The 19,478-nt window shown below is 36.0% G+C and overlaps 1 protein-coding gene across 1 annotated transcript in view; it reads right to left on the bottom strand.

The window, feature by feature from the left end:
* The window catches only part of DARS (aspartyl-tRNA synthetase), a 78,046-nt gene that overhangs the window by 25,365 nt on the left and 33,203 nt on the right, over nucleotides 1-19,478 (bottom strand). The window contains exons 5-7 of the mRNA XM_027835666.1: nucleotides 6,579-6,681; nucleotides 2,263-2,343; nucleotides 1,443-1,502 (exon numbers count right to left, since the gene is read on the bottom strand). Of these exons, the coding sequence (XP_027691467.1) occupies nucleotides 1,443-1,502; nucleotides 2,263-2,343; nucleotides 6,579-6,681 (244 nt within the window). The remainder of the gene's footprint in view (nucleotides 1-1,442; nucleotides 1,503-2,262; nucleotides 2,344-6,578; nucleotides 6,682-19,478) is intronic.

Here is a 19,478-nt window from a genome sequence, read left to right as displayed (position 1 = left end):
CATCTGGGAAATAAAAAATACAGGAAATGGGGTACAGAAATCTATCATGCCCTACAGGAAAATAGAAGGGGAAAGGGGATAAGAGAAATGGGGGAGAGAGAGAAGAGAAGGCAGATTAGGGGAAGGAGTATTCAGAATGCATGCCATCTTGGGATAGGGAAAAAATCTGGAACTCAAAATCTTGTGGAAGTGAATGTTGGGGGAAAAAAAAGAAAATAAGAAAGAAAGAAAAAATTAAAAAAAATAAGAAAGGAAAAAAAAAAAAAAGACGTACATAATCAAAGCCTCAACCAGGATGGAGGCAGCCAGAACGAAGGATACAGACTTAAGAGACATAAAAGGTAGAATTGAGAAGACATGATAATTGACTGGATGTGAAGGTGAAGGACAGGGAAAAGTCAGATGACTTAAATTTCCAGTCCGAGTGACTGGAAAAACAACAGTGCCTCCAAAAGCCAAAGGAGGAGAAAAAGACAGGGAGGGAGTTTAGATATAAGTTGGACTAGATGACCCCCCAATTCTAAGATGTCATGACTGGGGTTGCAAGATTGGTTTGATTTTGAATATCTGACATTAAAGTGTTGAGAATATACATTTGGGACTGGGAGTCAACTACATAAAAATGATCCCTAAAATCACAGGAACAGCTAGTGTTGCAAAGGAAAGAATGTGTGTGTGTGTGTATGTGCGCGCACACACCCATACACACACACGTACGTATATGTATAAAAAAACGAAGGCCAAGAACAGGACTATCATATTTATAAGTTACGAAAAGGAATATGTGAAAGAGACAATTGAGTAGAGTCAAGGAAGCTAAAGGAAGAGAAATGAAGGAGGAGGGTAAAGACCAAAGAAAAAAAGCCACTGAATTTGGAAACTATTTCAATCGTGGTAGAGGGGAAGCCACACTGCAAGGTTCTGAGGAATGACTGAGTAAATGCCGAAGAATTAAGTTTAGACCAATCTTCCTTAAAGTCTGGCAGTGAAAAAAGAAAAGTGGATAAAGAGTTTGCAGATGGTTGAGAGAAAGTCCTTTTAAGCACTGGGGACTCATTCCTTATCAGTTATGTTCATGAGAAAATATCTGATGGTTGCTTGATTTTCCTGGAGCAGGTGTCAACAAGAAGTGTGTACCTTGCATAGTTCTGTCTAGCTTCATGTCCCTTGGGGGTGGGGATAGGAGAATCTCTATTTCCTCACTCTCTGATGCTACCAGATATATTTGGGTAAAGAGTCAGCAAAAGAGTAAGCTTGCTACGTTTCCTTATCTATCTATAAGTAACTGTCTAACCAGCTATTAACCCAAAATACTTGTTCCTTATGCCTTTATCTAGCTTTTATATACTTACCAGTACGTGGGGTCACCAATCTTGACTCTCACATGGCCTTGCCCAGTTAATAAAAATTCAACAACATGGAAGAAAAACAATGAATCTTACCCTAAGATCGATGACTCTGTTATCTAGTCTTGTATCCTGATTAACAGTAGCTCTTCCTTCCTAAAAACAGATCAATAAAAATTTCCTTAAATTAAAACAAAAAAAAATTTAAGTAGATTAGAATATTTTATACTTTATTAACTTTCCCCAACAGTTTACAGACTATAGTTTAAAAAAAGGAAAAAAAAGAGAAGTTTAGAAGTATAAAATCAGAGGCACAGAATAGTAAACAATTGTTTTAACATAAGCCATTGGAACACAACAACAACGATGATGATGATTTGCTAAGATGATTGAGAGCATGTCATATCAACTGCCAAATGGAATGATACTCAATTTCTTTGGGAGGTACTTAATGGCAATAGAAGCTCCTTCATCAGTACAGAGCTGGAGTTAGAAAAAGTTGAGTATGATGACGTTGTTATTTCCAGACCCCTAATTCATAATTACTTCCATTTTTATTCAACGTACTGGACTTTGTGACCCAAAAGAATGGCAATTCCTGGGAAGGAGTACCAGAGAAAGACTAGTGATGAAAAGGAATAAGACTGGAAGAGAAACGAGAAAGAAAAAACTTCAAGACAAGTTAGAAAGGAGAAATGACACTGAACATTGATTGGTTATTGATTCTTTCTTAAAGGCCCTTCTAGTTATCTGCCACTCACAATGAATTTCTCTTTTTTAGATGTAGTGACTACATGTTTTTCTGGTAAGACCTGGGTTCCAAAGACTACGCTAACCTCAACAGTCTGGATAGAACCAGGAGATTTAACTAAAAATACAGGGTAAGGTCAGTTATTTCAAAGACAAAATTTTTTACCTCTTCTCCCTCCACTTCAGGTCGAACTGCATCATCCAGCTGTAAGGGCAGGCGGGGTTCAGCCAAACTAATCACATAAATCTGAAATTGAGACAATACCACAAATATAATGAAGGACATAGAAACACAGCATATTATGTAGATAACAGTCTTCTGTTTCTTCTTCAAGAAATCAGGCTCCAAAGTCAAATCCCTCAAACCTCCAAGTCTTCCCTTCTCCAGTTCTTTCAACTGATATTCACCATCCTTATAGCCCTATTCTAGATGTTCTCCAGCTTGTCAATGTCTTTCCTAAAAAATGAATCCCAGAACTGAACATAACAGTCCAGATGTGATATAAGCAGAGCGGAGTACAGTGAGACTATCATTTCTTAAGTTCTGACAATAATGCCTCTTATAATACAACTTAAAATGCATTTGCTTTTTCGGTTGCTAAGTCATGCTAAGACTGTACTACACAAAGCTTCACACTTTTTTTTTTCTTTTTCTTTTTTTTTTTGGCTAGGCAATGGCGTTAAGTGACTTGCCCAGGGTCACATAGCTTGTAAGTGTTATATGTCTGAGGGTGGATTGGAACTCAGGTCCTCCTGAATCCAGGGCCGGTGCTCTATTCACTGTGAGCTTCATACTTCTTTCAGGGGAAATGCTGTATTAGCCAAACCACCCTTAATTTAGACTTGCGAGGCTGATGTTTTAAATCCAAGAATGAGATTTTACATCTATTAAGTTTCATTGGATTAGTTTTGGCCCAACATGCTACTCTGTCAATATCTTGGATCTTAACTGCAATCCAATATGTTAATTCTCTCTTTTACCTTTGTGTCACTTATAAATTTGATAAGCATGCAAATTATACATTTATCTAAATAAACTGACCAACATGTTAAATAGCATAGGGTGAAGCACAAGTCCTTGGGACACTTTACAGAAAGCCTTTGACATTATTACTGCTCTTTGAGTCTGGCCATTGAAACAGTTCTGTCAATCTACCTAGCTATCAAACTGTTTGGTACACAATGACTCATCTTTTCCAAAACAGGAAGAGACTGTGTCATTTGATTTTTATCTAGTAACATGTCAAGAAAAAAAGGAAATAAGGTTCATATGGCATGATTCATTCTTGCTCTTGGTGATCCTTTCCTTTTCCCCAATCATCCTTTTAATAATGCTCTAGGATTTTTACCAGGAATGAAAGTCAATCTCAGTGACTTACAGTCTGTGAATTCTACTCTCTTCTCTCTCTTCTTTTTTTTTGGGGGGTGGGGGGGATCAGGACAAGAGCTACCCTTCTCCAATAGCATAGCAACTCGCCCATACTGCAGTTTTTCAAATATCACTGACTGGTTAAGCATCAAATCTGTCTCTTATTTCAATACCCCTAAACATAGCTCACCTGAGTCAGGTGCTGTTTTACTGCTTTTCCCTACAGATCTTGTTTCAACTCCTCATTAGCCACATATTTTTCTGTCCTTTACTGATCAAAGATCATTCTCTTTGGCAGAATAAATGAAAGAAAAGTAAGAATTCAGCAGTCCTATCTTCCTTTTGTTATCACTGTACTTTCTACCCTAACAATCATCCTAATATACCTTAAAAAATACCTCATTGCAGTCCTTAGCTTTTCTGGCAATGTTTAGTTTTAGTACTCAATAATACTGTTAAAAAGCCATGCCACAATTTTATATTCGGCCTCTACCTGTCATTCCATCCCCAGTGACTCTCTTTTAAAATCTAAGCTGATAGATTAATTTTCTGATGTTTGCATCCACATCAGTCTTTTAGACAATTTTTCTTTTTTCCTCCTCTTTGGAATAGTTTGTGTCTTCACAACTGTTCCTTGAGTTTCCAAACATCCTAAACTGACTTATTCCTGATGAATTTTAAGCTCTGAGATCCTACCCATTCTCATTTCCTGACCACTTTCAAAGCTGTTTTTCCAAAGACTAATGCCTAACTTTTCTCTAGCACAACTTCTAAGAGGGAAGGGTCACTTTTCCCCAAGGTTACCATCACTTCCTCCTTGTTGGTAAGGACTTAATCCACATTAGAATTTCCCTTTGTTGGTTTCTCTACCCTTTAAAGGATGAAATTATCATTAAAGTTAAGAAATAATTAACACCTGTACTTTTGGTAGAGGGTTCCAGCAGACATCTAGATAACTGAAGTCTTCCATCACTACTCTTATCATTCCTCTGAACCAGGTTTCGATCCATTTCCCAAACACCTTATCAATTTCCTTTCTGTAGTATGCTCTGATAACAATATTGTTTTTGTTTCTATTTTTTTAAAAAATTCAAATACCCGTTTCTCCTCAGTGCCTGAATTTCCACAAGCATGCATTATTATACAGTGCTACTCTCCATTCTTTTTACCTATCTTGTTCTTTCTGAAAAGATATTTCAAACACAGATCCTATCCCACAATATCTCAATGATACCAACGGTGTCAAATTTCCTTCTATAGTTTACCTTACTGATACCTATACTTCACTCATTTGTGTATAGACTTCTTATGCCAGAGGTTTTATTACTGGATCCTTTTTAGATTTTTATTTTCTATGAATTTTTGGGCATGCCTACAGTTAGTCGTCTTTTAATTTAGGTTTTGGGTTTTCTTGTATCTTGGTGGATGGAAATATTTTCACTGCATTTCCAATAATACAAGTAATTTATTTAAATGTCTAATATATATGAATTCATGCTTTACAAGGTGCTTTGCAATAACCTCACAAGGTATACTTTTATCATTTTCTGATGTCCTATTCTGGTGCATCACTGTGGCACTAAAGTGACCTGGTTTTCTTGAAGATCATATCAACTGAGAAGAAGCCCTGATAGATCAGTCCCTAGAGTGCTAAGATCTAAGTACATAGCTGATGATATTCTGGATATCTGTATAAGGATTAAGCCTAACTAGGTTCAGAAAGGCTCATTATCAGGTGGGTCACCAGAATCTGAATAATTCTGGTCATAGAAACTAACTGAATCATCTCTTATGTAATAGTGTTCTGTATCAGTAGAGAGAGTATCACATGAATGAAATTTCATATCCACGCAATTCTGTAATTTAGGTAATTGTGCATTTGTTATAGAGCATATAAATATTATAACATGCAAATGTTATATTATTTTGCAATTGTTGTATGAAAGTTACTATAGAAAATATAAAGAGCATGTTTCCCAAAAGTTTACACTTTAAAAACATTAAATATGACAAATATAATATTGTTTTGGGAAGGTGAGATATCTTGAACTGGATAAGTAGACCTATGCACTAGATCTCTTTTTTTTTTCCCAATGGTTAATTTAAAGTTTACTCAGTTATAAATTTCTTTTAGAAAAAGAAATGAGATTTAAACAAAGAGAGATAATCGATGAACCAGATTCTTATAACTATAGCTCTTATATGAGATATAAATTCTTATTAGAATTTCTTATTAGAATATAAGAATTCTCATAAGAATTTATAACAACAATGCAGTAGAATTGATTCCCGTCATACAACCTATTCCACTGTCAAATCAATGTCATAAAGAAATGACATTCTGTTTTTGGGATCATTAAGAGGTGGGGGGGAGGATTAATTAATAACAAGTATTTTATTTCTAAAATGATCTTCATTTGAAAGACTCCCTAGTTTAGTTCTGCAGTCTTGCTCTACACTGAATATCTACGTGGAGTCCATTTATAGAAATCAATAACTATAACCCTTTGAATTTTTATGATCCAAAAAAAATTGTTGTTGTTCTTGTTCAGTCATTTGTCAGATGTGTCTAACTCTTCGTGATCCCATTTGAGGTTTTCTTGGCAAAGATACTGGAGTGGCTTGTCAGTCCCTTCTCCAGACCATTTTACAGATGAGGAAACTGAGGCAAACTTGAGGCTATATGATTTATTTAGGGTCACATAGTTAGTAAGTGTCTGAGGCCTGATTTGAATCCAGTAAGATGAGCTTTCTGGACTCCAGGTCCAGCATTCTATCTGCTGAGCCACCTAACTGCCCTCAAAATAAGAGGACAATTCAATTAAATCTAATAACGAATCTTGAAATATAATAAGATAAACTAAACTTTACTTAATTTTTCTATGGTTAGAACTAGTTATAAATAACAAGGCCTTGGTACAAAGCACTGATCCACAAAAGTGTATCACTGCTTGGGAAAGCAAAAATAAAAAATGTTTTGTTCATATTAATAATAAAAAAATTCGAATTTTACTTTTTTCCTCTGATGAAAAAAATGTATTAAAATATATGAAAAACTATTAATAAAAATTACTTAAATTTATTTCAGTGTACAACCTTAATTAAAAAATTACCCTTTGAACATGAAGCTCAACATCTTGCTGTGTACAGCTTCCAATTTTCTGATTCACTTTTCTCACAACACCTTCTACATCCACGATGCTCTCTTTGTTGATGCTGTCAATAAAATAGTAAACTTTAAATTTTCATCAAGTGTCTCCCCAATTGGATTCCCACAACCAGAAAAAAGTAGTCAAAAGGAAGTTGAATGCTACATTAGAGTACTTTTTAACAGAGTACTCTATTTCAGACAGTCTATTAACCTACTTACAATAGGTCATCACATAGTTCTTTGGACAAAGAATTTCAGAGATGTCATAATTTAGACTGTGAGATAGCTTGAGCCTAAGAAAACTAAAAAATATGGAATTCTGAGAATGGGAAAAGCTTTTCTGTCAATATTCTGTTCTTAGATGGTTGACTTAATACTAAGATCAGAATCATTTGCAAAAATACAGTTTTAAAATAGTAAAAGACCACTTGATATATGGGAAATTAATTTTATGATTGTGAAACATGTGTGTATGTGTGTGTGTGTGTGTATATATATATATATATTACAGAGAGAGAGAGAGAGAGAGAGAGAGAGAGAGAGAGAGAGAGAGTGTGTGTGAGTCTGTTTGTTTCCTGAAGCGTATTTTGTCATTTGGTTAAGAGAGATACTTAGTGGAGATTATATAAATGCCATACCAAAGACAGATGACTTTAACCTACCCTAAAAACATTTAATAAACACCAAAAATTCAACAGGGCATTTATGTTACATAAAACATAACAGGAAATTGACTATGAAGACGCTAACAATCTAGCAGAGGAGCAGGGAGTCACGTACACAAGTAAATATAATACAAATCAGAATATGATAAATTCAAAGAAATAATTCAAACAAAACATAATGAGATTTAAGAAGGTAAAGAATATTTTCAACCTGAGGATACTCTTGTTCAAGTTTCTTGAAATATAGTAACCCATATTTTAAGGTGGCCGTATTCCCACTGGCTTTTTTTCCCTCACCCCCAAACCTTCCCTCTTAATTTTTACCCCTTTCTCTTTGGGGTTTTGCTCACTGGTTCCTTTTTCTTTCTTGCTTTTTATCTGGTTATATAATTCTTCCCCCACTTTTTCCCTCTCAGTTAAGTAGGTGTTTCCTTTCCTCTTATCCACTTCAACAAGTCCTATTCATTATCTACAATTTCATTTTTTCACACCCCTTCCCAGAGAGGATTTCTTTATTACTTTTCTCTTCATTAACCATTCTCTCTGTCTACTCAAGACCCTCATCCTCTGGTTCATGACCTCTATAATTATCTAGTCTCTCTCCATTCTCTGTATTTCTCATGTAATTAAAACTTCCAAGGTACCCATTCTGCAATCTTCTCCCTAGGGAGCTTCTGAGACTGCTTTTCCTCCACTGTGCCTCACCAGAATGTCAATTCTTTTTTTTAAAATTTATTTAGTATTTTATTTTTCCCAAGTTACATGTAAAAACAATTTTTAACATTTGTTTTTAAAACTTTGAGTTCCAAATTCTCTCCCTTCTTCCCTCACCCCTCACTCACTTCCCTCCCACTGAGAAGGCAAGCAATTTGATATGTTATACACGTATGTAGTCATGCAAAACATTTCCATATCAATCATGTTATAAAAAAAACATAGCCCCTTCCTCAAAAAACCTCAAGAAAAATGAAAGTAAAAACAAGATGCTAGACGACCCCCCCCCAAAAAACCAAAACCTCAAGAAAAATAAAGAAAGTTAAAAAAGTATGCTTCAGTCTGTATTCAGACACCATCAGTTCTTTCTTTGAGGATGGATAGCATTTTTCATCATAAGTCCTTCAGAGCTGTCTTGGATCACTGTATTGCTGAGAACAGCTAAGCCATTCACAGCTTATCATCTCACAATATTGCACAGTACACTTAACTTTGCATCAGCTCATGTAAGTCTTTCCGGGTTTTTCTGATTGCATCACGCTCATCATTTCTTACAGCACAATGGTATTCCATCACAATCACATACAATTTGTTTAGCCATTCCCTCAATTTCCAATTCTTTGCCACCAGAAATGAGCTGCTATAAATATTTTTGTACATATAGGTACTTTTCCTTTTTGTTTTTTCTTTTGGGATATAGATCTAGTAGTGGTATTGCTAGATCAAAGAATATGCATGGTTTTACAGCCCTTTGGACATAACTCCAAATTGCATGGTTGAATCAGTTCACAACTCCACCAACAATGCATTAATATCTCATTTTTCTCACATCCCCTCCAACATTTGTCATTTTCCTTTTTTGTCTTACTAGTTAATCTAATAGGTATAAGCCAAAATTATTTAAATGTGCATTTCTCCAATCAACAGTGAGCTGGAGCATTTTTTTCATATGGCTAGAGATAGCTTTGATTACTTCATCTGAAAACTGTTCATATCTTTTGATCGTTTATCAACTAGGGAATGGCTCTTATTTTTATAAATTTGACTCTGTTCTTCATATATTTGAGAAATGAGGCCTTTATCAGAGAAATCTGCCTTAAAAATTTTTCAGTTACTATTGCTAACTGTATTTCCCTCTATTCTATTCCCACGGCCCCACTCCATTTTCTCTCAACCTGTCCCTTCTCAAAAGTGTTTTGCTTCTGACTACCCTCTCCCACAATTTACCCTCCTTCTATCACCCCCCCCATCCTCTTTCCCCTCCTATTTTCCTGCAGGGTAAGATAGATTTCTATACCCAATTGCATGTGTGTAAGTCATTCCCTCTTTGGGCCAGTTCTGATGCCTCAAAAACTCCTCTCTGGTACCACACCCTTCCATGCCCCTAGGTATTACAACTCCTTCCCTTCCCAAGGTAGAATGAATGGTCTTTTCAAGAACCAAATACCTGAGACAACACCCAGGGCAAGGTCCCTATCTCCATTCATTCACAGAACATCTCTCTTCATTTGTAGGAGCTCCCACCACCAAAGCAAAGCCTCCTTCCTCCACTTCTGCCTTCAATCTTTCTTTTTTTCTTTTTTTTTTTTTGGCTAGGCAATGGGGCTAAGTGACTTGCCCAGGGTCACACAGCTAGTAAGTGTTATGTGTCTGAGGCTGGATTTGAACTCACGTCCTCCTGACTCTAAGGTCAGAGCTCTATCCACTACATCACCTAGCTGCCCCTGCCTTCAATCTTTCTCATTCCTTCTCATCTACTCCCCCTGCAAGCTCCTTTCTTCCTGAAACCACAAGGGTCATTTTCCCCTTGTTGCTCACCCTTTATTTGAGGGAGGCACCTCACACTTCCTTTTATCCCCTATTCCTCTCCCTCCCTTTCATGTGTGCTCTCCCACTTTGTTGTAGTCCCACCAAAACAAAAAAAAACCCAATTCACCTACAGACAGGGTGCTGTGAAATTCTGTCCATAATGCTCCATGTCAGCACCTTCAGAGTTACCTCCAGCTGACTTCTGCCTTCACCCATGTCTTCTTGCGTACGCTGTCATTCTGTTGTGGTTATTGTCCTTGGGGGCTTCATTTATTCATCCATCCCTTCTGCATCTGTTGTCCAGGGTGTTCAAGAAGCAAATAATCTCTTCAGGTCTGATTTTCTTTCTAAGAATGCTTCAAACACCTCTTTTTTATTGAACAGTCATCTTTTCTCATTTATAATTAAGCTCAAATTTGCAAAGTAGGTTAGGTCATCCTGGACTCTATCCTGAGCTTCATTGCCTTTCAGAACATAACATGATATTCACACCTACATTTTCAGGTAGGTGCAGTGTTTGAATGTCATTTCTTTTGTACTTGAAAGACTTTCTCCTGATTGCTAGCAAAACTTGATATTTTTGAATTTAATTGTTAAATATAACCATTATGTATCTTGGAGTCTGCAATCATGTTTTTTTTTTCTTCTAGAGGCAATCTATGAATTCTTTCAACTGGTTATTTCATTTTCTGTGTTCAAAAGTTCTGGGGAATTCTCTTGTATTATTTCTTGCATTTTCCTGTTAAGTTTTTAACTTGTGTTCTTCTGGGAGACCTATGATCCTTAGGTAGTCTCTATGTATCCTATCTCTAAGAGTAGCATGTTTTGCTTGTATAGTGAGAGTGTTCTATTTTAGTGTTGCTGTTTTTTGCTTCTTTTCTTCTAAATTGGTTTTCACTTCTGTGTATATGCATTTCTAATCCAATGCTCCCTTTTTTTTCTTTGGTGAGACTTGCCACTGCTGACCCCAGTTTTCCTATTCTGCTCATTATTTTTTCCCGTGCAAGCCATAAATTTTGCTCTCAGGATTATCATTTCTCTCTTGAACCACTGAGGAACATTATGTTGTGATTCCATATTGTCCTCTTTTCCCTTTGTTTTGCAGCATTTATTCACAGATGCCCAAACACATTTGTTAAATCTGGATGCCACATTTCTGTCTGCTGTTAATATTTATCTGCTTATGCTCAAGGTCTTTTGGGTTTTCTTCTTCCTGAGATCTCTGGAAATTTTAGTCTCCCCCAAAGCCCCATAATTTCCCCCCATTGTTCACTTTCTGACTCCCTTCCCTATAATGGTAGTTTCCTTGAGGGCTGGATTTCAAAGTGGCTCACCTTCCTCTCATTGGGCAATTCAAGGTTCATCAGCCTAAGTCTCTATTCCAAATGACATCTGAAAGAACAGAACTGGCCCCAAATGAATGCTGAGCTCTCTCCCTATGGAATGCCATATTCCTCTTTCTCCCATCCCCCAGAGTCCTATCCCAGTCTTCTGTCCTGCTTCCTCTGTTCCTCAGTTTTCTGGCCTGGCACTCCCAGTTTAGAGAGCTGATGCGCTCGTGCTACAAGGTTGATTCCTATGGTTTGGCTTGCTGAGGCTCTAGGAGGAGGGGGAAGTAGAGTTTGGGGTGGAGCTCTATTTCAAGTCCAGACCAGAGTCCTGTCCTTTTCTCTCTGATTCTCTGTTCTTCTGCAGAAATCTCCTGCAGCACTGGCTTTCTGACACAGCTCCCACAGTGCTACTGTGTCCTGATGCTGAGATCTCCATAGCACTGGGGGTGGTGGTGGTAAAGAATTGATGTGTGGGGTTGAGTTTTGTTGCAAGTCCATGTGCTGAGTCCTTGGTCAGATTGAGTCCAGCCTCTTAGCCACAGTTGTTCTTTCTACCCTAACTCCTATATCCATTTTGAGTCCTGAACATACATGATGAAGTTCCCTCGAATATATTTTCTCTTCCTCAATCCACTCAGTTCCCATGACATACTCCTGTACTGCAGCTATATGCTACACAAAGGGAGGGTCATACCCTTGATCTTGACACCACCCATGAGTATTCTACTTTCTACTTTTTGTCCTGATTGTAACCTCCAATCCTTCAGTACCTTTCTAGGTCACCATCCCTTCTATCCTTCCTTCAAAGTCTCAATCCCTTGGTGAATCAGGTCAACTCCACATACTATCTTTTACTCTTGAATTCTTTGCTCCCTTGTCATGTTATCATGTCTTGTCAAATTCCAGCCCTAGATTTCTCCTGCTATCTGCCTCCTTTCAAGCCCAATCACATGCTGCTGAATGGAATGGGAGGAAATCCTGAAATCATGTCAAATGGTTACACCGCAAATTTGTGCTATCAAACAGCAAATGGGCCCTTACCAGGGTAAAGTGATCTTACTCCATCTGAGCTGATTCCCTACTCTACTTGCCACACTATCTGTTCTAAACCTTCTCTCCCCTCTTCAAACCTCCCACTTTACTCCCTTCCCCCTCTCAGCTGACAACCTTGTTTCACCCTTCACCTCAAAAATAGGGTAATTCACCACGACCTCCAAGTGAGAGTGCCACTAACTCTTTCACCCCAGTCTCTGATGATGAGGTGGCTTTCTGCTTTCCCTAACCAAGGGGATCAGTGTTCCCTTCACCCACCCTCTCTACTCTTCTCCATCTGACTGCCCCCACTATCATCACCTTTTCTCTCTTATGTTCTACCTTGTCCTGATACAGGTTTCTTTTCTGCTACCAACTAACCTACTCAACTATTCACTGTCCTTAAAAAAATCCTCATTAGATCTTGTTAATGCCCACAGAATTTCATAATACATGCAAATGAAATAAAAGAAAAAGGCAAAGCTGCCTTAGCTTTGTGCAGTTTCTCTCTCTCTCTCTCTCTCACACACACCCCAAGCTACAAAGAAGAGAATTTTTACAGTGACATAAGTGGAGCATCTTTTAGATGTATGGATTGAAGATTACAATTTTAAAAAATTCCTCTTAGTAAAGTAGTTATTCAGACAAAAGCTTCTAGTTTACTTAAGAAAGTGAAAGAAAAAAGAAAGTGAAAGAAAATGGAAACCAAGTAGATGGTAAAGAAACTCTTACTGTGCATTGGTTTGTTCAATAGTTTTAAAAATCAAGCCCAATTGCATAATGTTAAAGATGTGGACAAGGTGGCTAAATATTCTGAAGTTTTAAAGAAAATAATCTAAAATGGTGGAAAAGGAAGCATAGAAATTTACTGAGGTGTGATGATGATGATGATGATGATGATGATGATAATGATGATAATAATAATAATAGTTTGGAACGCTGAAAATTGTTAGGCAGAGATGAGATAGCACGTCTGGAGAAAAAAGCAGCCGTTGTCTCTATATCTTTATGGTTACATTGAATAGAAAAGCCTACTGGCCACAAATGTGTCTTTTCAGTAACATTTATACATATGAACACACAGTTTTATCCCAGATTGTGAAGGATTTAATTAAACAGATCTTTACTAAAGATCAGCTATGTGCAAGGCACCTACTTAATATAAAAAATGAAAAAGTATTTGCCCTGTAAAAGTTTACTATCTAGTGAGAGAAGAGAAGCTTATACCATAAAATGTGATAAAACAGAAATAATTGACCCTTATTTATGCTTTGGATGTTTTGCATACATCATCTTACTAATGCAGAGTACCTGCTATTATTATTCCCATTTTATAGTTGAGGGAACAAACAGATAGGAGTTAAGCAGTGACTGATCACATGTTGTTGAAACATGTGACCCACTTCCTGAGACAGAAGTAGTAGCTTCATGGTGCAGGATGAGGCAAACATTTTTGGACACAGTCAATGAGGCAGCAAGGTAGTACAGTGAATAGAGTGCTGGGCCTGGAGTCTGGAAGACCTGAGTTCAAATGTAGCCTCAGATACTTCCTAGCTGTGTGACCTCAAGTCACTAAACCTCTATGTACTTTAGTTTCCTCTACTATAAAATGGGGATAACAATAGTACCTATATTCCAGGATAGTTGTGAAGATCAAATGAGATAATATCTGCAAAATGTTTAGCACAGTTCCTGGCACATAGTAAGTGCTATAAATAGTTATTTTAGTCTTACTTTACCTCACAGGATTGTTGTTACTGAGAAGACATTTGCAGCCAGTAGGCTTTTCTATTTAATACAACCATAAGGATATAGAGAAAGTTGTTGCTTTTTCTCTACTAAATGCTTTTTTTTTCTCCAAACATGTTATATCATCTCTGGTCTAACAATTTTCAGCATTCTAAACCATAGCAATCTAAGGATCCCATTGATATTTATTTATTAATCTCAATTTAGTTAGGCTTTTAGTTAATTGCCCTATTCCACATCACCATTCCTGAAATATCTTGTTGTATTATGTTAAATGTGTTTTCTAGAGAATGTTAAATAAAAGTATATAGTTTACTCAAGGAAGACAACAGTTAATCCCAGCATTTTGAACTTAGCCCTTATAATAGCAAGGGATATTCCTTCCTTATTTGCAGAGGTGGTGGGGGGATTTTCTCAGTGTGGAATACTACATATATTGAAAGATGGTTATTGTGCTGTTCTATACCACCCTTCCTGATGTCTCTTGCTCCTGGTTTTTTTTTTTTTTTTTTAAAACTCTTTACTTTAAGGAACGGATTATATCATGGAGAAAGAGAGAGACAGAATGTGTATGGAAAGAGGGAGAAAAATAAAGGTAATGTAAAAACAAAAGTTATCAATAAAAACTAACTATTCCATTAAGATAAAATCAGTATTCTAAGAGATTCCCTATTTAAAAGCCAATGTAAGAATCTGAAATGAATAATCAACTTTAAGAATACCACAAAAGGACCAAGCTGCCTCAAATGACCCAGGGATTTTTTTTTCTCTTTACAAGGCAAAGAAAATAAAAATAGGATGGAAATTTTTATTTCAAGGTAAAATTATAATGTCAATTTCCCTGGTTTTTCTAGTATTAAGATGACTCACTAATAAAACTTTAATTTAAAAGGGCAGATTTACAGACAAAGGAAAACAAAACAAAAAAAATATAACCAATTATTATATAATGAGAAACACGTGTGACTCTTCAGCTTTTAAAACTAACACAATCTTAATCACTGACTACCGTAATTAATACAATAAAGAAAAAGAAATCTAAACTAAGGGAAAAAATACCTAATAAGCCCTGATTGTCAGAGCCAAAAACATCTCTGGAGAACTATTCTGGAAAAAAAAAACCAAAGTAAAGATTTCTGAAACTTTAAAAAAATCAATAGTTACACACATAATAAAGATAGAAAGGTTCAAAAGACTGTCTTTTAAAACTTGATACTTGAATAATTTTGCCACATATTGCTTTGTTGTTAATTTTAAAGATAAAACTCAAAACATAGCCTGATAAAGGAAAATAAGGTAGAATTCTAATACATCAACAAGGACTGTCAAATAATATCAACGTAAGGCAGAATAACAAATACAAGTTTGGAAAGAAAACTACACAACCTTCATCTAAGGACCTTAACCTTTTAGATATCTAGATAAGTAAGGTAAAAGTAAAGAGACTGTTTAGTTATGTGGATAAACATTCTATTATTTAAAATCCCAAGTGAATCACATTATTTCTCCTTAGTAATGTACTTAGTTGCTTCATATTTATATGCTTACTCGATTATGTAAAAATAGACCTTTCATACTTACATGAACTGATACAAAGTGAAATGAGAACTAGAAGAACATTGTACACAGCAACAGCAATAATGTATGATAATCTACTATGAATAACTTAGCTATTCTCAGCAATATAATGATCCAAGACAATTCTGTAGGACTTACGATGAAAGGTGCTGTCCATTTCCAGAGAAAGAACTGGTATAGCCCGAATGCAGATCAAATATACTTTTTCTTTACTTTATTTTTCTTAGGTTTTTTCTGGGCAGGGCGAGAGGGTGTTGTGTTTTCTTTCACAGAATGACTTATATGGAAATGTGTTTTGCATGACTACACATGTATGACCTATGTCAAATTGCTTCCCTTCACAATGAAGGGGAGGGAGAGAGAGAACCTGGAACTCAAAATTTGGAATAAGAAAAAAAGAGAATGCTAAACTCTTTTTACATGTAGTTGGGAAAAAATATTAAACAAAAATTTAAAAAATGTACCTTTCAAAAAAATATTTGATCAAGAAAAGGTGGAAATGGGAGTACTGTTGAAGGTACATTTAAACCTAGTTAGTAAAGTATATTTTTTTCATTTGTGTATTGTTCAACTGGATTAAAAATCATTTGGAAAAAACAGTTAAAGCTAACTTCATATTGAGATTTAATGTGGCTTTATGGAAAAATTCTCAAATATTGAAAAATTTAACATGATATTCTTTCTATCCGAGGTCAATCTTGTCAACAAGGTATGTTGTCCACAAATAAAAGGTAAAGGTGCACTTAGATCAGTTGTAACCTACTTAGGATATTAAAAAATAATTTTACTTTTTAGATGATTTAGAAACTCTAGTTGGAAATATACACCTTAATAGTCTCAATAATGGTTAGTCAATGAGTACAGATAGGGCCTGATAGCTTAACATATAAATGTTTTTCCCTGTATTTTGATGTAAACCTGTCTTGAATATGAAATTTAAATTAGCAATAGTATTCATAACAAAAGCTCCTTAAAGGTAGAAATGTTGCATGTATATAAAATTATCTAGCACTGCACATTATAGGTACTTAAAATGTTTATAACCGTAACAGACCTAAGATAGAATGAAAATTTAATAGGGGGCACCTAGGTGGTGCAGTGGATAGAGCACTGGCCCTGAGTCAGGAGGACCTGAGTTCAAATCTGGCCTCAGACCAAACACTTGACACTAGCTGTGTGACCCTTGGCAAGTCACGTAACCCCAATTACCTTAAAAAAAAAATTTAATAGGGACTAGAAATGGAAGACCTTCTGTGTCTATTAGACCTTTCATATGAACATATTTCTAGGCCTACTATTTTCTGAACCGCAAGCTCTAATGGACTGATTAGCTGGGCCACTAACTGTTGTTTCTCAAAAGGTATGCTGTTAAATATTCAACTAAAAAGGTTTATCTTGGCTTAATGATATTTGAATCACTAAAATATTAAAGTCAAGATATGAGTTTCACATTGGTAGCAGACACCACAGTTATCCCTTCTACATCTTTCCACACTGGGGGGGACAGGGGTGCAGCACCTCAACAATCTGGAAAATCTGTGTAAAATTTTTTGGCCTTTCCTTCATACTGGAGAAGACGTCTGAATTTTTTCTTTTTCTTTTGTGGGGTGTTTTTAATACCTTATTGTAAAATTTGGGTTAAGTATTTGGTCATAGGCTCTGTGCTGTCTGCAGGCCTTCCTGTGTCATCTGTGGCTTCCATAAAACTCCCCCAAAATCAGCATTTAATTTCTTATACTGACCTACAATATATCGAAACCAAGATGGGTAAGCTACAATATGGAATTGTACCATCTTCTGGAAATACCCCACCTCCCATCCCTAGCAAGGACTTAATGGCTGACCATGTGGAGATAGAGAAAGTATTGGGGAGAACAGAATTTAATATATGTGAATGCTACTTTCACAGTGTGATACTTGTTATTCTTATCATTTATATTTGGATTAAAACCTATATTTATTTGTCTTACCATAAAGTAAGATTATCAGTATTTAAAATTTTACCAGGTTATTTTGTGTCTTATTACTTTTACTGAACATTTTTTAAGGTTGTATTTGATCTTTGCGTATATGTATACATATAAATCACAACCATTACAAAGGGCTTAATTTGATTACTCAGAGATAGAAAAACTTATTTTATTCTCCAAATTTTTAACCTTTCTTATACAGAAACTGGATGGTTGGATCACTTTTGTTTGCATAGCAAGCTAGATGCTTTGGGCTGACCTTTTCTGGGTTTATACTCTAGAAAGCAGACTCCAAGAATGTTCAACTTTAAATCCCCAATCCCAATGTCTACTTTCAAGTAATCCTCAAATGAAGTCTCTAATAATTACTATTATCTATTTCAACTTTGCTCTATATACCTGGGACTTTGAGACCTCTTATTTTCCTTCTCTTCATAATTGTTATAAATTCCCATGAATTCAACTATCATCTCTATGCAGATGACTTCCAAACAGACATATCAGTCAGTCAATATGCATGCATGTATGCAGGCTTACTGCATGCATGCCAGGTACTATGCTAACTGCTGAGAATACAAAGGAAAGCAAAAGTAGTTTCTGCTCTCAAGATGCTCACATTCCAATGGGTGGAAACGGTGCCTACACGATTTACATATAAAGTAGATGGGAGGCAATCTAAGTGGAAAAGGCAACAATATATAGGGAATAAGAGTTGAGGATGACAACACAGTTTTGAAGTTATCGTTTAATATCTTCCTAATTGGTACTAGAAGGTTAAAAATATGAACACTGGCAGGGGCAATACTAAAGTTAGCTGTGAACTTATTTGTGTGGGTAAAGGATTTGAGAAGTTGGTTCAAAGAGAGAAAAGAGAAGAAAGATAAAGCCTGAGGGAGGAGTTACGTTGTTGTTCCCATTTGGGATTTTCTTGGCAAAGACAATGGAGTAGTAGTTTGCCTTCTCCAGCTCATTTTACAGATGAGGAAACTGAGGCAAACAGAGTTAAGTTATTTGCCCAGGACACAGCTATTAAATGTCTGAGGCTGGACTGGAACTCAGGTCTTCCTGATTCCTGGCTCTGAGCTCAATCCTCTGTACCACACAGCTGCCCCTGAGGGAGGAGAGGGAAAAGGTAAAAGAGAGATGGCTTCTGAGGAAAGTAAGGGTAGGAAATGGGGAAACTGGGGCACAGATGTCAGATTTTTCCCTACTTTATAAATATCACAGAGGGCCACCACTGTCAATAAGGAAATTCATTACAAATGAAAGCTTCTAAATAAAACAGCTTTTTAAAGTCCTGGTGAAGGGTACTTTGTCACTCAGGTGACAAAGCAAATCCTCTATGAAAAATACTGTACAAAAAATTAAGATAATATATTTAAAGCTATTAGAGATCTCAGAGTTCCCAATCCCTTTACTTTGCATACATCAGGGTGTGGAGAAAAAGGGGTGAAAAAGGTAGATAATTTGCCCAAGGTTACGCAGGTAATTATATTTCCACTTTCTGTCCATTATCTTTCATTTTTCTAGACTTATCTCCCTAAAATATATCAACTATCTAAATTAATAGGAGCTTAAGTGCTTCAATGATATATATATATATATATATATATATAAAAACACTGGCTATTTTCTTCTACTGGCTTTGCCAACAGTGTAGTCCACTGGCAAGCAAAATTAAAACACCAGAGTTTCTAGTTTTGATTGTTACTTCCTAACCACTGTGACCATGACTTCTCCTAATCTCATTTTACTCATCTGTAAAATGAAAGTTGGATTAAATAATTTTCAAGGAACATCCAGGGCTAATATTCTATGATTCTACATCTTTTTTTCATTTACAAGGCCACTAGAGAGGATGGATATAAGATTTTTCTTCTGCTCACTGGGAATGCAAATACTAAAATGGTTATTTATAACAAAATTTATCACAATAAAATAATTTGGATGTTGAAGGGGATTTGTTTTACAAGTAAAATTTCTTTAATGTAAAATTTTAAAAATCACATTCCCA

Source organism: Vombatus ursinus, unplaced genomic scaffold (genome assembly GCF_900497805.2).
Source record: "Vombatus ursinus unplaced genomic scaffold, bare-nosed wombat genome assembly UNPS02014816.1, whole genome shotgun sequence".
Taxonomy (NCBI): Eukaryota; Metazoa; Chordata; class Mammalia; order Diprotodontia; family Vombatidae; genus Vombatus; species Vombatus ursinus.
Note: the sequence above shows the minus strand (reverse complement) of the source record. Positions and strands in the feature narration are given on the sequence as shown.